Genomic DNA, 22358 nt, shown 5'->3' with positions numbered 1-22358 from the left:
GGAAATAGAGACCTGGCAGTCTGATGCTATCTTTTCTTTCAGTGAGTAGGAAATAAGGACATCAGCTTCAGGTGGGAAGGTGGGGTTGGGGGAAGGGTTGGAGATCAGAGAGGATTAGAGAATTGGAATTGTGTTTGCAGAGGGTAGGAGATGGAGCTAAGTGGAGAAATACAGGACTGTGTAGAGGACTGTGGGGGTTCAGAACCATGTATTTTTAGGATGGTGCCAATCTGCCAAAGGGAGTTGTTTTCTCCCGTAGGACCTAGCAGGCCAGCAGACAGAGAAGATCTTCTAGTTTTATATACTAATAGCAAATCATCTTGAATTTTTTTTACTTTTATTTCTAGCAATTAAGAAAAAGTAGATGTTTCTTCTTCCAAATGGTGTTTTTTTTCCCAAAGTGTTCTCTAGGTTCTAGTGCCCTCACGTGGCTGATCCACATCATTCACTTAGGACTGTTTTTATGTGGACACATTGGAACAAGCTGAGAAGTAAGCAAGTACCTTCTGTCACTGTTAGTAAAAATGAAAAATGAATTACTTTGACTAAAGGCAGTTGTAGATGCAAAGAAATTTTCATTGTAGATTAATGCATCATTGGATACTCACTGTCCTATTTTACTGCACTTAAAATCATGTTACTATTTTGCTATGTGCCAGTAATGTGAAAATTTATAATAAAAATTAAGAGTAAGAAGGATTATAAATAGCATCTATTCAATTTCTGGGATTTTTATTATTGCGTTTGAGTTTACGTTGATAAAGGCTGTGGTTTTACATAATTGCAACAGAATCTTATGCTTTTTCTTAACTCTGAAAGTTATTTTAATTATCTTACAGCTGAATATATTTTCTCTGAGTTTTCATTATTTTTCAGTATAAAGGAAAGTGAAGGACATCAGCTCTGTCTGCAAAGGTGAAGTGGGTACAGTGACACAAACCATGTGTTTGTTAAAAGTTATGTTCTTTATGATTCAGGAAGTTAGGAAAGCAATTTATTGAGCATCTTTTCTTTGCCAGGGACATTAAGCATAGGAGCTTTTGTGTATTTTAACGAATTTGATCCTCATAGCAATTCTGTGAAATGGTAATTTTTTTCTCACTTTTATAGTGAATTGAACTGAGTTTTAGATACTTTACAAGTAATTTGGCCACAGTTACAAAACCAAGACATGCCATCACTAATACCAGCCATCTTTTCTTACTATTTCAAATTTTATCAGCAATTACCATGTATTATACACTCAACTTAAAAAGGATCATATTAAATACATCCTACCAGAATGATCCTTATAATGGAATTATAATGAATTTAAGTGATCACTTAAATTCTTTTGTTGAATTTTTGTCGTGATTTACAGACACACTGAACTTGCAGCTTAGTAAAGTTGAATCTGTCATTTAAAAAACTTAAATTGATAAATTATTTATCAATGAACCCATCTCTTTAATTACTAAGAAACCCCTAAAAAATGGCCTCAAAATAGTTGAGGGCTTGGCCTGACATTGCCTAAATATGTGGTTGTTGAATTACAGAAATGGAAAAGTTGGACTCAAGAATAAAATAATAAGGGCATAAAAGTTCTAAGCTTCATGATGTAAAAGGCATGGTGGGGTAAAAAGTAAGATTTTTCCATTGAATTTTGTCTTCCTTGACAATACTCTTCTACTTTATTCAATGTGCTCATTATGTGCACTATTCTCACCAACTGTGTATTTATGACCATGAGTAACCCTCCAGACTGGACAAAGAATGTGGAGTAAGTAGAAAATAAAAAAATATTTTTCAATACTGTAATCCCTTATTTTTCAAATTTACTATCTTGAAACTCCATCACTTTCTTTAGCAAATCATACTAGGTCCTCTACACCAGACAAGTTTAAACAATGATTCAAGATCATTTCAACCACTAATTTTCCATAGGACAAAGCTTGCAGTGGCTCATTCATTAGCTCAAACTACTGTACTTGTTTGCCAATGTTTGTAGCCCTTTATCTTCTTTGTGAGTCTCATATTCTTTTGAATATCTTCAGTGATAACAGTTATGCCTAGTTTGTTCTTTTTCTCATGGCTATCACCTTTCTTTCTTTCTTTCTTTCTTTCTTTCTTTTCTTTTCTTTTCTTTTCTTTCTTTCTTTCTTCTTTCTTCTTCTTCCTTCCTTCCTTCCTTCCTTCTTTCTTTTCTTTCTTTCTTCTTTCTTTCTTTCTTTCTTTCTTTCTTTCTTTCTTTCTTTCTTCTTTTCTTTATTTTTTTTTGATTTATTTATTTTAGAGAGAGGGAGACAGAGAAAGAGAGAGCGAAAGAGAGCACCTCCAGGGGGAGGGGCAGAGGGAGAGAGAATCCTCAAGCAAACTTCCCACTGGGTGCAGAGCCTGATGAGAGGCTTGATCCCACAATCTTGAGATCAAACCTGAGCTGAAATCAAGAGTGTAACTTTTAACCAACTGAGCCACCCAAGCGTCTCAGCTATCATCTCTCTATCTTTTATTAGTATATATTTTTGGCACTTAATGATACATATTTTATTAAACAATGCTTCATTAATTTAGAGGTTAATACCTATTTGCTTAAATCAGACCAATAGCCAGTGTATTTCAGGTAATATCATCATATAGATATTATAAGCTATGTTAATGTAGCAAATACAATACTTGTTTACTTATACTCAATGAGATTGTCTTGTAGAATATGATGTTTCTTTTGCTTTAAACTCTATCTAAGCTTACATCATAGGAAGATAGTACATACCCATATGGAAGCTTCTAATTTTTGCTTGTTAGATTTCCTTTAACACATGTACATGTCAATTACCTACTAGATCTTTAATGTGGGCTTGGCTATTTCCTCTCAGGTACACCTTTACAGGAATTTATACTTTTGAATCACTTATAAAAATACTTGCAAGGGGCTTTTGTTTAGAAGATTTCACATTTCTCCGGGATCCATGGAATTGGTTGGATTTCACAGTCATTACTTTTGCGTAAGTATCTTCATACATTTTCCATCCTGGAATAATAGATCATTGGCGGGAGCCTACACTATATTTCTCCTTGGTGGCTTCCCTTGACAGATCAAGCATTTTTCTTAGTTTTCATGTGAACTTAGAATATTTTTCATCTAATCAAATGATGCACTTTGGAGAAATTAAGAATCTAGTAGTAAATTGTATAACTTTGGATTCAATTAGGACTGTAAAGTTGTAAAATAAAGTACCCAAGTAACATAGATAATGATTAAAGACAATTCCATTTTTCTCTTAATTGGGAAATCTGATGGCAACACTCATTGAAGTTGAAAAGGTCTTGATGAAAGACCAACATAGACTTAGATTTCCCGAAATTCTGAATAACTCTGATTTAATTCTACAGGTATGTAACAGAATTTGTAAACCTAGGCAATGTTTCAGCTCTTCGAACTTTCAGAGTCTTGAGAGCTTTGAAAACTATTTCTGTAATTCCAGGTAAGAAGAAACTGGTATAAGGTGGTAGGCCCCTTATATCTCCAACTGTTTCTTGTGTTTTGTTATTGTGTTGTGTGTGAACTCCCTATTACAGATACGTGACAGAGTTTGTGGATCTGGGCAATGTCTCAGCGCTGAGAACATTCAGAGTTCTCCGAGCACTGAAAACAATTTCAGTCATTCCAGGTGAGAGCTAGGTTAAACACCGAGGCTGACTTTACTGCATTGGTGCTACAATCTCAGCTTTTTGTGCATAAGCCTTTTGCTTGTCACATGTTGCAAAGAAATATGGTAAAAAAAAAAAAAAAAGCAAGAATCAGGACATCATATTTTGGATGGATTTGATTCTTTGCTTTTACTTCTTGCTTTCTTTAAAACTGTTCTAAATCAGCCTTTGAGTTTAACGAGTCTTTGCATGAGGCATTTGCAGCAACAGGCTACATGGTTTGCATCCTGTAACATCAAGCTTTCCGCATAGAAGCTAAACTGTGAGGCGTTCAGACTGATGCAAATTTGACCATCTAGGTTGAAAACTGGTGATTTTCTTATCTGCAGATAGATGAAAGAGCAAGAGATAGCATGAGTGCTGCATGGGGCTCAGTTTTCAGATGTCTTCCTTTTTTAACCCATATTCAAACTTGCAGAATTCACAAGTATTTAACTTCATAATCCATTGACTTCAAGATTTCTTACTGCTTTATTCATATAGATTTTTCTAAAATCAATAAGAGGTTAGGGAGTAAGACATCTGCAAATACAAGCAAAATATTTACACAAGGTTGATGTTTAAGCATGAATAACAAAATCATTTCTTTTGCTCTGAGGGGTATTTGGAACACTTTGGGTTCATTTCCATTCACGGTTTTCTAACGAACATACAAGTTCTGCTTTCATTCATTTTCACCAGCTACAGGCTTTTCATGAAAATGTTATTTAGTCACAAACATTAAACTAATATTGTTGGCATTCTGCATGACATCTTTATTTTCCAGGACAAGCTCATGATGTTTTTGTCAACAAAGTAGCTGTTGAATAGTATATTGACATTCCTCCCTCTGATTTTATTCATAGGCCTGAAGACCATTGTGGGGGCCCTGATCCAGTCGGTGAAGAAGCTCTCTGATGTAATGATTCTGACTGTGTTCTGTCTGAGTGTGTTTGCACTCATAGGACTGCAGCTGTTTATGGGCAACCTGCGGAATAAATGCTTGCAATGGCCCCCAGATAATTCTTCCTTTGAAATAAACATCACTTCCTTCTTTAATAATTCATTGGATGGGAACGGTACCATATTCAATAGGACAGTGAGCATGTTTAACTGGGATGAATATATTGAGGATAAAAGTAAGATATACTTTTTTAACCATTAAGTTGTTTAGTCCTTTAATTAGACAAATACATATAGCAGGAAGTTGTCTCCATTTTAATGTGAACTAAATGACTTAACCAATTTAAGATCATACATGTGATATGGAAATCAAATGATCCTTATGATAATGATATTTTGCTCCTTTTTCCTTACCTATCAGTCGTATGATAGAAGTTATCATTTGGAAATGCGTTATCTTTTTCCTAAACCAGCATTGAAAGCAATACCATTTTATGCTGTATAAACAAACAAAAAACTTGGTAAGCATTGGTCAGGAAGGAATTCTCAGTCATTAGTAAATAAATCAGCAGTTTGAATGGTGTATTACGTTGAAATGCATGGTTAGGAACACTGGAAAAAAATAACTTGGCCTTATTTGGTTGACTCATTATATGTATTGAGTGCATATGAAATGCACTGGAAATAGAGAAATCATTCACCAAGATGGAAATAGGCATTTGTGTACTTATCAGAAAGTTAAGCAGTCCCAAATTATCCATTTGCTTATTGATGATGGGAAAGTGTAAACTTAAACTGTTATTGTAATTTATCTTTTCGATGTCAATCATTGTATTAGAGTTGTTTATCAGTATAGTTTGGTTTTATTTAGGAATGGACATAGACTTATGAGGCCATATACATCAGTATGATTTTTTATCGTTGAAGCCAACCTCTCTGTTATTTGGATGTCTAAGTCCCTCCTTCTCCATGTGCAATTAGCTAACCAACTCCCATTGGTCTGCTGATTATCAGTATTCCACTGGGATACTTATTCTAAGGCATCCTTCATAGTTTTTAGAACCATCTGAAGTTTCATCCTGTTTCAAATTGTTTTAAGAGTTAGTATTCTTATAAAGATTTCTATAACAGAGATTAAGATTCATCGGATAGTTTTTTAAAATTTCATTATTTATGAGGTTTCCTAATTATCAATGTTAAAATAGCAGCACAGTAACAATATTTGCACATTAATCTTCTCTCTATTTCTGATTATTTCCTTCAGATAAATTTCTATTGATAGTTTGGTTGATGGGAGTGGGTATCAAAGGATATAACAAGATTAAGGCTATGGAGATAGAGTGTCAGATTGCTCTAAAGAGAGATCATACCACTATATACCCCTTATGTCACTGATCATCTTACTGAACTCTCCCTAATATTGACTATTACTGTATTTTAAAATATTTTGGTAGAAAGAAAAGTGCTCCTCTTGTTTCTTAAGTATTATTGCAGTAGAACTGTTAAACTATGTTTATTAGTATCATTAGCAAGTTTTATATTTCATAAAATGTGAATTATCTGTTGATTTTTTTACCCATTACTTCATCAAGTGGTAGTAAATTTTGTTGAAATTCATATGAATTCTTTAATTTATAAAGCATGTTAACATTTTGTCTTTTTTGGGCAAATATATTTAGCTTGTTTTTCATCTTACTGCTTGTTTGTGATGCTTAAGTGATTTTATTTTTTAGGCAACACAGTCATCAAATTTGTTTTCATTTTTCTCTAAGTTTAGAAAATGCTTCTATACAGAAAACACTTACATATTCTTTGTATTATATTAATAGACTTGTTTTTAAATCTCCAATTTTTAATAATCTAGAAATATGTTTTGGTATATATTGTGAGGTAAGGATCTAAAACTTTTTGCAAACCTATGGCCCATATTTCCCTGCATAGTACATTAGGGTATTCCTTCAATATAAGCTTTAAGTAGTCCTAAAAACAATTATAATAATTTTTTGTGGAGTATATGTATGTGTTTTAGTGTTTATGTGTTTTTGTATGTGAATTTGTACATTTATGTACGTGTATATTTTTTGAGACCATCTTTGCAACTTATTAAAGTTATATATAAGGTATTTCTTAAGAATACAAATTAGATATACTTAGAAAATTATATATCTTCAAAGAAACAAGTTTATCCTGTTTCTTTAAAAGATAGTAATCAAGCCAAAATCCCAAACACAATACTTATTTAGAGCATCATAGAGAGAAAAAAAAAACTGAACCCCACTTTTCACAGGAAATTAAGTTAAAACTGGTAGGAAAAAAATGTCTGAATCTATTCTGAGTCCAGGCAAAAAAGTACTTATAAAGTAAAATTTTACTTGCATGGAAGCAATTTGAAGCAACAAGGCTTCCCTTTCTCTCACTTTTTGTGCCAAACAGACTTAATTTGGCAATTCTTTTTTTTTAACTATCCCCAGCAATTTGAGTTTATATTTGCAATAAATGCTGACATGAGAATGCTATAATAGTTATTCCTTCCTTTTAAAAATTCTTTTTTAAAAAAGATTTTCCAAACATTTGTTTAATTAAAAATTTTATATTTTGGTATTTGTTTAGTATTCAGTTATTATTAAAATATTTTCACTTAGCCCTGTACATCTTTTTATTTTGTCCATTTCATTATGGTTGAAAAAATTTGTGAAGTGTATTACCTAAACACAATGGCTCAAGTGTTTTGAGGGCTTTTTTTTTAAATGATTCTTTCTGTTCCTTACTCTTTAAATAGGTCACTTTTATTTTTTGGAAGGGCAAAATGATGCTCTGCTTTGTGGCAACAGCTCAGATGCAGGGTAAGTGATGTTTCGTATTGAATTACAGTCCACACTGCTCCATCGGCCCAAGTCCATTGCCACCTCCCACCCACCCAGCCCTTGCTGGCTCCTCATTCAGAGCCCTCCATAAATTCCACTTCACACTGATTCTCAAAATAGCTGAAATAAGTGTGGATTCTCACCTCCTTCACACACTTATATGCGACAATTATTTTTCCATACTAGGTCACAGCTAATCTTCCAAATTAGTTCATTGGAAAACAGAAAAGCAGTACATATGTATTAGAAGATTAAGTTAATGGAATTCATAAGCATGTACTTTTGTAAATGTGATATTTTATATATGCTAATGTGGTCTCCATGGCTTCAAATGTAAGATCTCTGAAGATAATGTCAGTATCTGAGTCATGGTGAGTGTGTGTCGAGCATATTTTAGCAAAGTGGTTAAGAGCGCAGGCTGGAAAGTTTGCATAGATTCAAGCCTGACTCTAACAAATAATACCCCCTGTCCTGGCCTTAGTTTCCTCATGTGATAAATGGGTATAATAGGAGAGTTGCTGTGAGGATTAAGTGGATTAGTGAGTATGTAGCTATTACAGCATTCAATAAGTGCTTTTGATTATTATGATTGACATCTGAACTTTGTTATTAAGAAGTATTGCACCTGGAGCTAAAGCCTAGGAAAATTCAGAGAAACAATTACCTTTACCTGTTTGGTAAGAATTTAGATCCATAGAATAAGTCTAATGTTCTTCAATGGAAGATGATATTGTGGACATTAGTTCTGTCATTAGCCCTTTCTTACATATGAGGTACTTGAGGATTAGCAAAGTTGGGAGACTTACCCAAGATCATGCAGCCCAGAAATGTCAGGCACAATATTGAGGCCAGGTTTGGCTTGATCATTAAGGTCATAACTAGGAAACTGTCAGTGTGCAGAGTCACTCCCTCATCTCCATGTGTCCCCATCCATCGTTCCTTCATCCCACTTCCCTATTGCCACACTACATGCACACTTTGCCTCTAGATATCTTCAGTGAAAATTGTTTTTTTTCTGGGTAGACTATTCTTCTGTTCATGTCTACAAGTCCCAGAAGATATTCATCATGATATGATTGCTTTTATATGGAGACATGATAAATATAATGACAATTATGAATCACAGAGGAACACACAAATAGACTTAATACATTCTGTTATTATGTAAATCAGTCCACATAGTGCTGAGTTAAGTGCTGGGTAAGGTGAGAGAAATCTGTTTTCCCTACTGTCGTATAAAATAGACTATGGCATCTATAAAAACAGGGAAGTCATCCAGCAGACTTGCAGTACTGACTTTCTCTTTCTTTTAATCTAATTACAGCCAGTGTCCGGAAGGATACATCTGTGTGAAGGCTGGTAGAAACCCCAACTATGGCTATACAAGCTTTGATACCTTTAGTTGGGCCTTCTTGTCATTATTTCGTCTCATGACTCAAGACTTCTGGGAAAACCTTTACCAACTGGTGAGAACAGATAAAATGATTCCTCTGGGAAGCATGAAATACTGAGATCAAGGGAACTGCTACAAAATACTTTATTACTTGGGAGTGTGAACTTTTAATATCTATATAAAATTTAATAAAACATCTCTTACATTTTTGCAGACGCTACGTGCTGCTGGGAAAACATATATGATATTTTTTGTGCTGGTCATTTTCTTGGGCTCATTCTACCTTATAAATTTAATCCTGGCTGTGGTGGCTATGGCCTACGAGGAACAGAATCAGGCAACTCTCGAGGAAGCTGAACAGAAAGAAGCTGAATTTCAGCAGATGCTCGAACAGCTAAAAAAACAACAAGAAGAAGCTCAGGTATAGTTAGCAAACATAGAACTCTTTTGTGTTTGTTGATTTCAATCCTCTGACCACACTGATGAGGTCAGTAGCATTTACTACACAAAATCAGCAGTGGATAAAAGTAGCATTTGAAACATGTCATATGTGTTTGGTTTTAGAAACCTGTTTGATTTTTAGGAGATTATTATTTTATGTTGATTACTGGCAATGCTGATGGCATCAAAACATCAAGAACTATAATTGCTTTAATGACACTTCTTTCTCCCTTGTGACTCCTCATTTACTCAGACTCACAAAATATTTAGGCCTACATGCCCTCAATCGAAGTATTTTCTTGATTTCCTGGGGAAGATGAATTTGTTATAGTTGTTTGTTAGTGTCAGTAGAGATGGGAAAGGTCAGAAAACAGAGTCAAACCGAGATTATTTCCTAGAATCTGGAAAAACAAAGACATATATAATATTTTTTTTTTATTTCAAGGGTGTTTATTTATTTATTTATTTTTGAAAAAATGAACAAATTCTCTTTATTTACTTATTTTACCCAGAAAAACTTATTAATCTATTTTGTTATTTTGGCATTTTTTTAATGAATTTATTTTTTATTGGTGTTCAATTTGCCAACATATATAATAACACCCAGTGCTCATCCCATCAAGTGCCCCTGAAGGGTGTTTAAATGCAAGTTTATGGATTGCATAAGAAAAAAACCCTGGTATGTAAATATAGTAAATGACTACATTCTTTGCCTCCTATTCTGTTAAAATAATTTAATTTGGGCTTGATAAGACTTCAAAATGAGGCAAGATTGCTTTAATTGCATTTCTTTGACTTAATGGGATTAACTATTCGAATTGCCTATTTTTGGCTTCCTGTGGATCTTGACTACAGTTCCCCTTTAATACTAAGTATCCTAAATATTTAATAAAGGTCAGGTAGATAAAATATACTGAGGTAACAGCAACAACCTAGAATACTATGTCTTTCCCAAAGCTGTACTATTATAATTTAGAAATTCAGTCAGATGCCATTGATCTGAGATTCATATATATATATATATATATATATATATATATATATATACATATATATAATCTGTAATATGTTTTTCTTGTACATTTCTTTTTCTTTTTTTAAAGATTTTATTTATTTATTCATGAGAGACACAGAGACAGTCAGAGACACAGGCAGAGGGAGAAGTAGGCTCCATGCAGAGAGCCCGATGTGGGACTCCATCCCAGGACCCCAGGATCATGCCCTGGGCCAAAGGCAGGCGCTAGCTAAACTGCCGGGCCACCCAGGGATCCCTTTCTTGTACATTTCTTAGTGAAATGCTCCACTTATGTGAAAGACAGACAAATCACTTATTAAAATAGTTGGCTGAATTAAGTTCAATGATTTAGACTGGTGCTAAAAGTTATTGTCCAGTGGAAGTGTGATAGATCAGGTTAAAACAGGAAATCATTCTTAAATTGTTTCCTTCTTAATAGAGTGGTTAAGTCATAAAAAATTGTTATGATATTTAAATGTCTTGCTCATATTATTGAATAATTTGAGGGCATAGTAAGAGGCCAGATCTTTAAAGTTTCCCTCAAAATCACACTATCATCTTCCATGTGTCTTTAAAGTTTAATTCTTTAATTGGTCTAATGACAATGCATGGTTTTCCAAAATATGGACCATAATGGAGAATTGTCTTTCAAGATTGTATTCATGATACTGAAGACAGATTAAGCAGCAAATGGGGATAAAGTTTTTAAGGTTTGTATGCAACTACCATTTCACATATGTGCTTCCAGGCAGCAGCTGCAGCCGCATCTGCAGAATCAAGAGAGTTCAGTGGTGCTGGTGGGATAGGAGTTTTCTCAGAGAGTTCTTCAGTAGCATCAAAGTTGAGCTCCAAGAGTGAAAAAGAGCTGAAAAACAGGAGGAAGAAAAAGAAGCAGAAAGAGCAGTCTGGAGAAGAAGAGAAGGAAGACGGGGTTCGCAAATCCGAATCCGAAGACAGTATAAGAAGAAAAGGTTTCCGTTTTTCCTTAGAAGGAAGCAGGCTGACATATGAAAAAAGGTTCTCTTCTCCACATCAGGTAAATATATCATTAGCCAATGATATATTAGCAGAAATTGCCTTTTCAAAACAGACCATTTTTTTTAAGATATGCCAGAGTTTGGTAGAAATAAAACCACCTTCTCCTTGGATGGCGCAGTACTTTCAGAATTGTAATGATCAAGTGTTGTGTTTGTCACCTCCGAGACTTTGTGAGTTTTGCAACTTTCTAAAATCCCAAGAAAGCATTTTTAGAGTGTATATCCCACTGAGCTTGGGAAGTTTATGGTTTTGAGGTTTTGCTGAAGACTCAAACATCTTGGGACAATTTTCCACAGGAGAAATTATCAGCAGATGGTTCCCATCCCTTCTAAGCCTGGACCCCGTGACTATGGGTCTTCTGAGTGGCAGGTTCCTAGAAATGAACCATGTGTTCTTTCAGACCATCTGTGTAGTTGTTCCCATTCACATACAAAACTTCATCGGAAGAATCATTCTTCAAACCCTTGTTTCAAGGAGAACTGAAGCAAAATTTTTCTAGAAGTGTAGCCAAAATTCTTAGGTGGGGTGCTGAGGAATATTTATGACACTAAATAAACAGTGGTGTTCAATTGCACTTGATTATCTCTCTCATGTTTAATGTGAGATTTGCACTAAAACCCTGATTATATATTGCAGTAAATGTTCACTGGGTGCCTGTGGCTTTTGTACCAACACAAGCTGTTGAAACTTTGAAATTTAGAATCCTTAATTTTTGAAATCACCAAAAGAATTACCAGAAATACAGAGTTTCTCAAAAGACAATTTCACCAGTAGTGAAACCTTAGTATTATTTAGTAACCATAACAATTAGAACAACATTGATAGCAGTGATAACAGCTAACATTTACCTAATACATTGCAGCTTTCAATCTAAACTCAATTTAAGCCCCTCACTACAGCCCTGAGTAGGTACTATAATTGTTGCCCCCAGTCTACAGATGTGAAGAGAAGGGGAGGGCTGTATTCTTTATCAAGTGCTTGTTTTATCCTTGGTATTCTTTTTTACACTGTCATAATTAATGCTAACATTAGTATTATTTTCGCTATTTATTAGGCCCAGTGAGGTTGAATAATTACCTAATTGCCCAATGGCATATAGATTTTTTAAAGATTTTTATTTATTTATTCATGAGAGACACGGAGAGAGAGAGAGAGAGAGAGAGAGAGAGAGAGAGAGAGAGAGAAGCAGGCTCCATACAGGGAGCCTGACGTGGGACTCGATCCCAGGTCTCCAGGATCAGGCCCTGGGCTGAAGGTGCCACTAACCCGCTGAGCCACCCAGGCTGCCCTATTGTCATATAGTTATTAAGGGCTGAAGTGGTATTCAAAATTGATAATGACAGTGAAACTCTTGAACTTTCCTCTTTATCAGCCTAACTAGAAAGAATATTTTTAAAAACTGATAAAGCAACTTACAATTTAATTTCACTAAAAAGATACATATATTTAGGATTGTACTTGCTCTTCATACATTTTGTAGTATATACCATCTCACAAAATCTTATATTTAATATGTGTCAAATTTTTATAGGTAAATTCGATTCATTCAAAGTCCAAATAACATTATGAGATACAATAGATTAAAGGATTAGTGGGGTTGATTTTATATTTAAAATAGAATTTTGTTTTTAATTCCACATTTTATACTTATTCACGTTTTTGTCACAATCATTATGATTTAATTAGTGGAGACATTAATCTTAATAAACGTGAATTCCTTAAAAATCAAATCCCCTTTTTACAGCATTGGTCATGTTGAAAATGAAGGAAAGGAAGAAGGGAGGAGGGGTGGAAGGGGGGGGGAGAAGGAAGGTAGGTTACTAAAGGTAAAATGGCCTAAATTTGAAACTGCAGATCACCAGGTGCCACAAAGAGTCTCTTCAATTTGCTTCAGATCAAATCCAATAGAACTAATTCCAGAGGAAATAGTGAAGCCTGAAAAGGTTAAGTTCTGACCTACTTCTTTCTGCAAATTTTCTCACAGATATAACATTTCCCCAGTACTGTCATCTTTGCAACTTTATTTGCTGGCTACTGGGGCTTGATAAGTGATTACTGACTTATACAGCATGCAACATCTGGCTCAGATTGATATTAGTTTCTTAAGTGGTATCTATATTTTAAAGAAGTGAAAAACTCTCCTTTTGTCTGGTAAATAGATAAATTGCTAAGAAGATGGAGGAGAGAGAAAGAGGAAGAGGGAGAGAAAGAGAAAGGGAGGGAGAGGGGGAGGGAGAGAACCCTAAATTTATACTAATCCCACTTTCCAAGTCCCTGGAAGTTATAGGAAAATATCAAGGAAGGTAGAGGTTTTTAAGGTATAGTGATGAAAGGGTTCATTATTAGGTTTTTTTTTTAAAGTCCAAGACCACAAAGTATTAAAAACTATTGTTTTGTGGAGACATGATGGAAAGGCAATTAATTGTGTTGGTAACCATTTCTATTTAAATATATATATATATATATATATATATATATATATATATATATATAATGGAAGTTTTATTGCAAAATTATAATTTTCTCAGTAGAGTAGGTAGATTGTATGAAATATTTCTTAGACTTCAATTTGACTTCTTAGTGTGGGAGATGGGAGAGAAGGAAGTCAAGAGCACAGTCTAATCAAGTCTCAAGAAAATCTGGATATTTTATTTTTAAGAAGATTTTTTAAATTTACTTTAGATAGAAAGAAAGAGCACATGCAAGCAGGGGGAGGGGTCAGGGGAGGGGTAGAGGGAGAGAGAATCTCAAGCAGACTCCATGCTGAGTGCGGAGCCTGATGCAGGGCTCGATCCCATGACCCTGAGATCATGACTTGAGCCAAGACCAAGGATGGACATTCAACTAACTGAGTCATCTAAGTGTCCCTGGATATTTTATTTTGAAACCTTTATAAATCAAGCTCCTTAAGTTATTAATTCACTCCCTATTTATAATAAAGCAGGAGTTTTGCTTTTTAGAGAGAGATTCATTTGTTATGGCAGATTTTTCTTATTGACCATCTTTTATATATGGTGCAGGATTTCATTATTATGGATTTATATAATTAATGTAAGCAATAGAAGTTGATGTTAACAGATGGGGCACAATCATTTTACAATCAGCTGTCTCATGTAAACTGTGCTCTTGTATGGTATAATTCACCTTTGAACTAGAGAAACCTTGTGTGCAGTTTTATAATTTATTTCCCTCCAAGCCTTCTACTGGCTCTAATTAAGTGGAGTACTTGTAGTTAACTATATGTATCCACTATATGTAGTGCATACATATAGTTTCTTACCTTATTTCTTATTACCAAGCATTTATTGCCTGCCTTTTTGAGCTAATGATAGTCAGTAAGTCACAAATCTTGTAACTCTTATGTTTTATAGCTTATTCAAAGTCCCATGTGAAGAACAATGAGATGAAAGAAATTGGGTAGTCTAAGAGAGACATAAAAATAATTACTTATATGGAAAACAATAAAAGAAAAGAAGGAATCTTAATAGTGAAGTTGGTAATAAGATAAAAAAAATGGGAACAGGAAAAGAAGGAACTTCTCTTAGGAGAGCAGATCAGTCTCTTTAAATGTCCCTCTTTCTTTAAATAATGAATAAGATCCCATAACATAAGATAATGTTTAAAGCTTACAAATGTTTTATAGATGTTTATATAAATTATTGAGGAAAAATATTCTTTAGCCGAAAAGAAAATTGAAAGCATACTTGTTGTTCAGTAAATATAAAACATATGTAAGTACAAAATAATTTTAGTTAGCTTTAAATCCTTTGGCAAGAAAAAGATCAAACTAATAACATTTAAATGATAAAATTACTGTTCTTTCTATTAATAATCATAGAAATCCAACTCCAGCCAACTTATGTAAAAAAAAAAAAAAAGAGAGAGAGAGAACTGATTAGGTCAGATAAATAACCTCTGTGAGTAGCTTTAGGTATGGTTGGATTTAAAGGCTCAAAACATGTTATTATGGCCAAGTATTTCTCCATATTTCAAGCCCAGGTTCCTCCAATGGAGTGGCAAGGTGCCACTGCAACTTCAAAGTTATATTCAATATTCTCAGCAATGCCAATTAAAAATGCACCTCTTTCTCAACAATTGTAAAAGACAATGGTGGCTGCCAATGGACCAGGCAGGGTCCCCTCCCACCTTTAAACGATTCTCTATGGCCTAGGGTATGGAATGCACTCACTGGCTAGGCCTGGGTCATAGTCTTGACTGAGGATCATTTGTAAAGGATAGTCAGGTTACTGTTGAAAGATGAAAGAAAAATGGGTATCAGACAAGCAAGAAAGTGTTTACTACAGTGAAGATAGAAAAGTAAACCAGTATAAACAGGAAGTGATTCACTGTGTTCAATGCTGCTGTGCTTAAGATTCAAGGAAAACTACATGGTGGCAGTGACAATGTGGCCATTTAGAAATCTGTGTCATGATTGTGACCAAATACTTAGTGAAAACCAGACTTTTGTGAATATGGTGCTTTTCAGATTTCTTGAAAGAAATCTGAAAAAGTGAAAATCAGGGAATGAATCATACAGTTCTCTCAGCTTGATTTATTTAATTTATTCATGAAGACATTATAAAATATGCAAAGGGAAGGGGGAGAAGCTGCTCCTTGTACTATAATTAAACAGGCCTACTAGCAAGATTGATTTTATTGTCCTCTGTGTTAAGATTTGCATTAGGGTGTGGTCACCAGTGAGCTCTTACTGGGTATATTTTTGGCTTCAAAGGATCTAAATGTAGGTGTGTGTTTAGATGCTTTCCATTGGCACATTAAATGAGATTAGCTTCTAGAATAGTGTCTAGCAAAAAATTCTGTTCTAGGTGCCAACATTGGGACAAAATAATGTTGAAGGGTGCTTGTGACTATCTAGCATGTGTAAAATGTAAGAAAAGGACAGAAAATTACAAAAAAAAAAAATGAAGGAAGGGAGAAAAAAGGAAAGCAGAACAGAAAAGGGGAAGCTGGTAGAGAGTGCCTGAATACCGCCAGCAGTTGCCCCAAGAACCCATGGTTCCAACTTGACCCATGACTTATCTTTAGGTAAGTCAACAAATTTGAAACAATGAGTCAAGTCTCATATTTTTCAAGATAACTGCTCTTAATTCTGTTAATCTGTGTTTTGTTTGCTTTCTTATTATTCAGTCTTTATTGAGCATCCGTGGCTCCCTTTTCTCTCCAAGACGCAACAGTAGGGCGAGCCTTTTCAGTTTCAGAGGCCGAACAAAGGATATTGGCTCTGAGAATGACTTTGCTGATGATGAGCACAGCACCTTTGAAGACAATGACAGCCGGAGAGACTCTCTGTTTGTGCCACACAGACATGGAGAGCGGCGTCATAGCAATGTCAGCCAGGCCAGCCGGGCCTCCAGGGTGATCCCCATCCTGCCGGTGAATGGAAAGATGCACAGTGCAGTGGATTGCAACGGGGTCGTCTCGCTGGTTGGGGGCCCTTCTGCCCTCACGTCTCCAGCTGGACAGCTCCTTCCGGAGGTGAGGCCATTGAAAACTGTCACTGTTGGGAAGGGACCTGTGGCTGGCACAGAAGGCGGTGTTTTTTTGATTTCCATATCCAGGAATTTGGTTAAATCTTTTGCTGGGGTTGGCTCAGTCCAGGAGCTTACGTTGTCAAATTGTTCTATTTAGATGTTTCTACAAATTATTTAAAAATTTAGGTTGGCTCTCATAGAATCTAATTAGAATCATTATACGGGAAGAAGAAAAAAATATCCTTAAAGGCCTCAGGGTATGAAACCTGTCCAAAAGCACGGCAACAATTTATCAAACATAATGTTTAATTAAGATAACCAAATGAAATGCAAGAAATATAAATACACAAGTTAAGGATCTTATCACCACTGTTTCTTTAAAAGGAGGATTTGATACTTCCTCTTGAAGTTACATACTATTACTAAAGACATCTAAATCCTTCAATGCCACATTCTTTTTCTTTGTCGGTCAGAGTGTTGTGACATGTTTAGCACCCACTCAAACGACCCCATCCATCATATGTTTGTGTGGTAAAGAAGTCACTCAAAGTGCCTGGTAGGGTCATGTATTGCAATTTTTAGAGCAGATTTCAGTTTTCATATTACAGTCATGATTTCTTTTTGTAAACAGGCTCTAAATCAAGCATATAAGAAAGAGTTTCAACTAAATAGCAGATACTTACAGGGGTATATATTTTCCTTTGTAAAACATAAGGTTCTTTTAAACTTTGGTATTAAATAAGATTTTATTGGCCAACATAAAAACATTCTAGCAGTGCCATTTGGTTGTATTTTATAGTCTGCCGAATCATATTGAAATCTTCTTTGTATGATTTTTTAAATACAATCCCATTTATTATAGTTGGATAAGCTCTTTCAGCCACATTAAAATCATACAGAGTCAGCTTTTTCTCACCTAATAGAGGAGCTTCTTACCTCTTTCCTAGGTTACAAAAATAACCATTAATCACTTTTTTCCCATGGCCTCTCTTCACCACTTTCCCAAAGAAATGTCCAAGTACCTGGAGTCAGATAAAATAGTGAAAAAAGTATAACTTTGTAGTGAGGGAATGTCAACTTCTCTGTTATAACCATAGCTAACTACGTACCAGACCCTGCCCAGAACACTTTACATGTGTTAGTTCATTAAGTCTTACTACAACCCTTTATCATAGTTACTGATATTATCCCCATTTTACAGAGGAAGAAACTGAGGCCCATGCATGGTGGAACTAAGATTTGACCACAAGTATGCTGGGTATTAAACCTACATTCTATGCATACTGCAATATTGCCTTCCATTGAATTTTTTTAACTTTCTTAAATGGAGAGTAAGAAATGGATAAGGAAGCAAACATTTTCATTTTAACCCAGTGTTTCTCAAAGTATACTTCACCCTCAGACTACTTACATCAGAATTCCCTGAGATGCTTCTTAAAAAATTTTCCCTCTCCCCAACCCTTAGTGACCACCATTCTGCTCTCTGCTTCTGTGAGTTTGATGGCCAAAGAGTACAAAGTTTCTGTTAAGCAAGATAAATAGGTTCTGGAGATTTGTATAGCATAGTGCCTATAGCTGACAATACTGCATTATATACTTAAAATTTGCTAAGATGGTAGATTTTATGTTAAATGTTCTCATCACAAATCATAACAGCAACAAAAATAAAGGGGATGGGAGGAAACTTTGGAAGGTGATAGAGATGTTTGTGGCCTTAATAGTGGTGATAGTTCATGAGTGTATACTCACTAATTGTGTACATTAAGTATATACAGCTTTTTACATGTCAGTCATTCCTCAATAAAATGGTTTTAAAAAATGAGGTTTCTAGTACAAGCAAGACTTACTTAGACCAAAAGACTGAAGAGAACAAAGTCAGGGAAATTCCTCCCGTGATGAAACTTAGCCATTAATGGCAATCATATCAACTGAGTGGAAACTTTGCTTTTGAATATGTCTGCATTAGAAGTATGCAGGTTGTCAATGACACATTCCATTAATGCCATTAATTCCATTAATGGCAATGTGTCCTGTGTAGTATGTGTCCTGTGTAGGTGAACAGGACTCATAGTGCTTCATATTCCATTAATGGCAATGTGTCCTGTGTAGTATGTGTCCTGTGTAGTATGAGTCCTGTGTAGATGAACAGGACTCATATTGCTTTTTGAAATAGGGAGGATCCTCATAGAACTAAAAGTGATTTCCTATTTGTTATTAGCACTCAGATCTGCATTTGAAATGCTTGAGTTTTGCCCTTTCTTCCTGTGATAATTAATTTCTTTGTTTGATCTCCTAAAGTAGGAGTAAATTTCTGCCCATGTTGAAATCTTGGTGAGTTTATTTTGGAATAGAAAACTATCAAATCACTTTATCATGGTTAAAAATCAAAGTTCCCCAAATCGGTATTATTGCCTTAAATTAGAGTTTCAGCACCAAGGATGTTTTGTTTTGTCGATGTTTTGTGGAGTCAGTTTGTAAATGTAAGACAGTTTAAATTAGTACTAATATTTGCTTTTATTATTAAGGATTTTAGGAAATGTGACCTATATGTAATGAACAAAAGCGTTTTACAAGTTGAATTCACATTTTAGGAGAACTGTTACTAATGCATATTAGGGAAACTTAAGAATTCTTTCCATACATGAAACCATGAATAGGTGTCTATAACGATCTAATAACTCAACCTGAGAGAAAATCAAGGAATGATGGGTTTCAATCTGAGGTCCTAGGTAGGATTGGTTGAAATGCTAAAAGAGTATCCATGCAATGGTAGACGTGATCCCTCCAGCCAAAAGCTCCACCATAGAGGAATTGAAGTCCATCCTAATTGCAAACCCAGGCATCAGTGAAGGCTGAGAATCTGATGGGCTTTCAAACACTTCCATGCTGATTCCAGCAATATCTTAATGAGCTATTCTCATCTGGTGGACATTTAGTTAAGTAGTACCTGTTATAGGAACACTTTGGGTTTTGGCTACCCTTAAGAATGATAGTTATTTTATCTGAAATTTTATTTTCAGGGCACGACTACTGAAACAGAACTAAGAAAGAGACGGTCCAGTTCTTACCATGTTTCCATGGATTTGCTGGAAGATCCTACCACAAGGCAAAGAGCAATGAGTCTAGCCAGTATTTTGACCAACACCATGGAAGGTACGTCAAAAGTCTTACAGCAGAGCTACTTGGTGGTGCTTTGGTAATGATGAAAAGAATACTTTCATAAATTCCAAAAAAATCCTTCCTGACTTTATATCACATCAGCACTATGTCTTTTACCAGATAAAGGTAAAATCCACGTACAAAACATAGATTCTACTGTCTCATTCAGATTTTTATATTAGGCTCCAGGAAGCTACTGCAAATTCAAGATATACTTGGAATACTGCTTTTACAGATTAAATTCTAAACTATTGAAGCTTGTTGTGTGCATGACAATGAAAGGAGTGTAATGTAAATGTTTATTTTCATGATGATGCTAACCCATTTGAATTGTATTAACTACCTGAGACATAAGTTATAAAGTCCTTTGATTTAACCAGAAATATAAATGGAAATGTGGATTAGGGTTTGATATTAACCTCTTTGAAGCAAATTTCTCAAAATTTTGTCGAACTATTCTTGCCTCTCTTTGACCAGAGTTTTACAGTATATCAGCTTTTTCTTTAGTTGCAGATTGTATATCTGAGTAGTTAACATATTGGTTAGCAGTCTGGATCTTATAATGCCAAAATAAAGACTTTGGAGACAGCTTGATCTGTGATTAATTCTTGGTTCTGCTACATGTTAAATGTGTTAATTTATGACTCTAAACTTCAGGTTTTTTTCATGCTAATGAGGTCTAGGCATCAGGTTGTTGTAAGAATTGAGACATCATATATAAAACATCTTATGAATCTGGAACATAGAAGGCAGTCAGTAAATATTATCATTATTATCATTTTACTTTGTTTTTGTTAATTCACATTTGTGTCTTTCCACACTGTAAGTGAATATAAATGTAAACTATCAACTTCAACTACTTGGAAAATACTTTCATATAAAATATATTCTATCCTCCCCCCCTTGCCCTCCTTCTCCCTTCTCTCCTTTTCTCTTTTATAACCCCCCTCTTTCTGCCCCCTCCCAGGTTGTGTGTGTGTGTATGTTGTGTGTGTGTGTGTGTGTGTGTGTGTAGATGTGTCAAAGGAAAAAGAAAGATGGCAAATGAAAGAGAAGGCATTGGGCACATGCCTTTCTTATTGTTATAGTTTCTCTTAGCATTGGATGGATTCTTGGAACAATTCTTTTCCCGTCTGAATGCAAAGATTCTTTGATACTAATACTAGTACCAAAAGCCTAAAAGTCACATCCAGAAAAAACCCACAGTGGAGATGGCTGAATATTTATTGCAGCCATGTCAATATTATAAGACCCAATTTTCATAATATCCTAATGCAGTATCAGAAATCTTTTCCCTGATTTCTATGGAATATTAAACTCAGTACGTTCTTCCCCAACCTCGCCTGCGTTAGCTTGCACTCCCTCTTCTCCCCCAGCTGCCAGTAGCTTGCTCCTCCCTGTCCCTCCAGGTAAATCTTTTGAAGATTCTCTGGTCTTCTGCTCCTTGCCATAGCAAAACCACTGAGAGGAAGCTGCCAGTGGTTCTGCTACCGATGTCAGCAGCATGTCTGCTCCCTAAAGCAAGAAGTAGAGAAGGAGACAGGGTAAGTCTAAATCAACAGTCCTACTTTGCACTTATGATACCATTAAGTTTGAGCTAACATGAGAAATTACTTGTAAAACATCAATCCACCACGAGATTGGACTTGTCCACTAATTAAGATATGGAGTTCAGAATGAGTGTACCCACCTGGCTCTCCATTGAAATGTGTCTCAAGGGAGTCCTAGAAATATGTATGACTTAGGAAGCAGGAGACTGAGTGTTTGATTTAAAACCTGAAGAGCTTTTTGACTTTATACTTTTGTGAGGGACAATGGCAACATTTTCATCCTGTTTTTTATTGGTTGTATGAAATGTAAACCTTACTTTTCTTTGTTCAATTATATATAAAATTTTTGAATGTGGCCTCTGGGTTGGTTGTTAGCAATATTTCATTCACATGCACTTGCATATTAGAGCTGTCTTTAATATAATCCTTCCCTTTTTTGTTCCTGCTAACAGTGGAAAGATTTTAGGTTGACATAATTTGTTTATTTGAGGATCCTTTCTTCTAAGTCTAATCATGGTTTAGTTTACCTTCCCTTTTTCTTTTTGAACCAGGCTTGTTGATCCAGCTGGCTGGCATCTTTTGTTTTCCTTCTTTTGAACTACAGTCAAGTCTCCATTGTCCAGGATAATGAATAACCTCCTACTTAATGAAACTATAGGAGATGAGCAAAAATGAATTGTTTGCTTTTCCAGTTTTAAATGCAAAACCATATAGAAATGTTTCCTGGTCACATCCTTGGGAAGGATAGTGGGAGGGTAAGTTACAAACACCTGAGGAATTGAGGAGACCCAGCAAAATGTCTAAACTACGATGTAAGTGAATCTCAGTGCAGATAAT

The 22358-nt window shown here is 35.1% G+C and overlaps 1 protein-coding gene across 1 annotated transcript in view; it reads left to right on the top strand.

The window, feature by feature from the left end:
• Positions 1-22358, top strand: part of SCN2A (sodium voltage-gated channel alpha subunit 2) — a 135064-nt gene that overhangs the window by 61149 nt on the left and 51557 nt on the right. Inside the window, exons 4-13 of the mRNA XM_055308147.1 lie at positions 1670-1759; positions 2853-2981; positions 3370-3461; positions 4533-4805; positions 7349-7412; positions 8758-8899; positions 9041-9247; positions 11031-11318; positions 16469-16816; positions 19833-19965. Of these exons, the coding sequence (XP_055164122.1) occupies positions 1670-1759; positions 2853-2981; positions 3370-3461; positions 4533-4805; positions 7349-7412; positions 8758-8899; positions 9041-9247; positions 11031-11318; positions 16469-16816; positions 19833-19965 (1766 nt within the window). The remainder of the gene's footprint in view (positions 1-1669; positions 1760-2852; positions 2982-3369; positions 3462-4532; positions 4806-7348; positions 7413-8757; positions 8900-9040; positions 9248-11030; positions 11319-16468; positions 16817-19832; positions 19966-22358) is intronic.

The sequence above is a fragment of the Nyctereutes procyonoides genome, unplaced genomic scaffold, assembly GCF_905146905.1.
Source record: "Nyctereutes procyonoides isolate TBG_1078 unplaced genomic scaffold, NYPRO_anot_genome, whole genome shotgun sequence".
NCBI classification, from domain to species: domain Eukaryota; kingdom Metazoa; phylum Chordata; class Mammalia; order Carnivora; family Canidae; genus Nyctereutes; species Nyctereutes procyonoides.
Note: the sequence above shows the minus strand (reverse complement) of the source record. Positions and strands in the feature narration are given on the sequence as shown.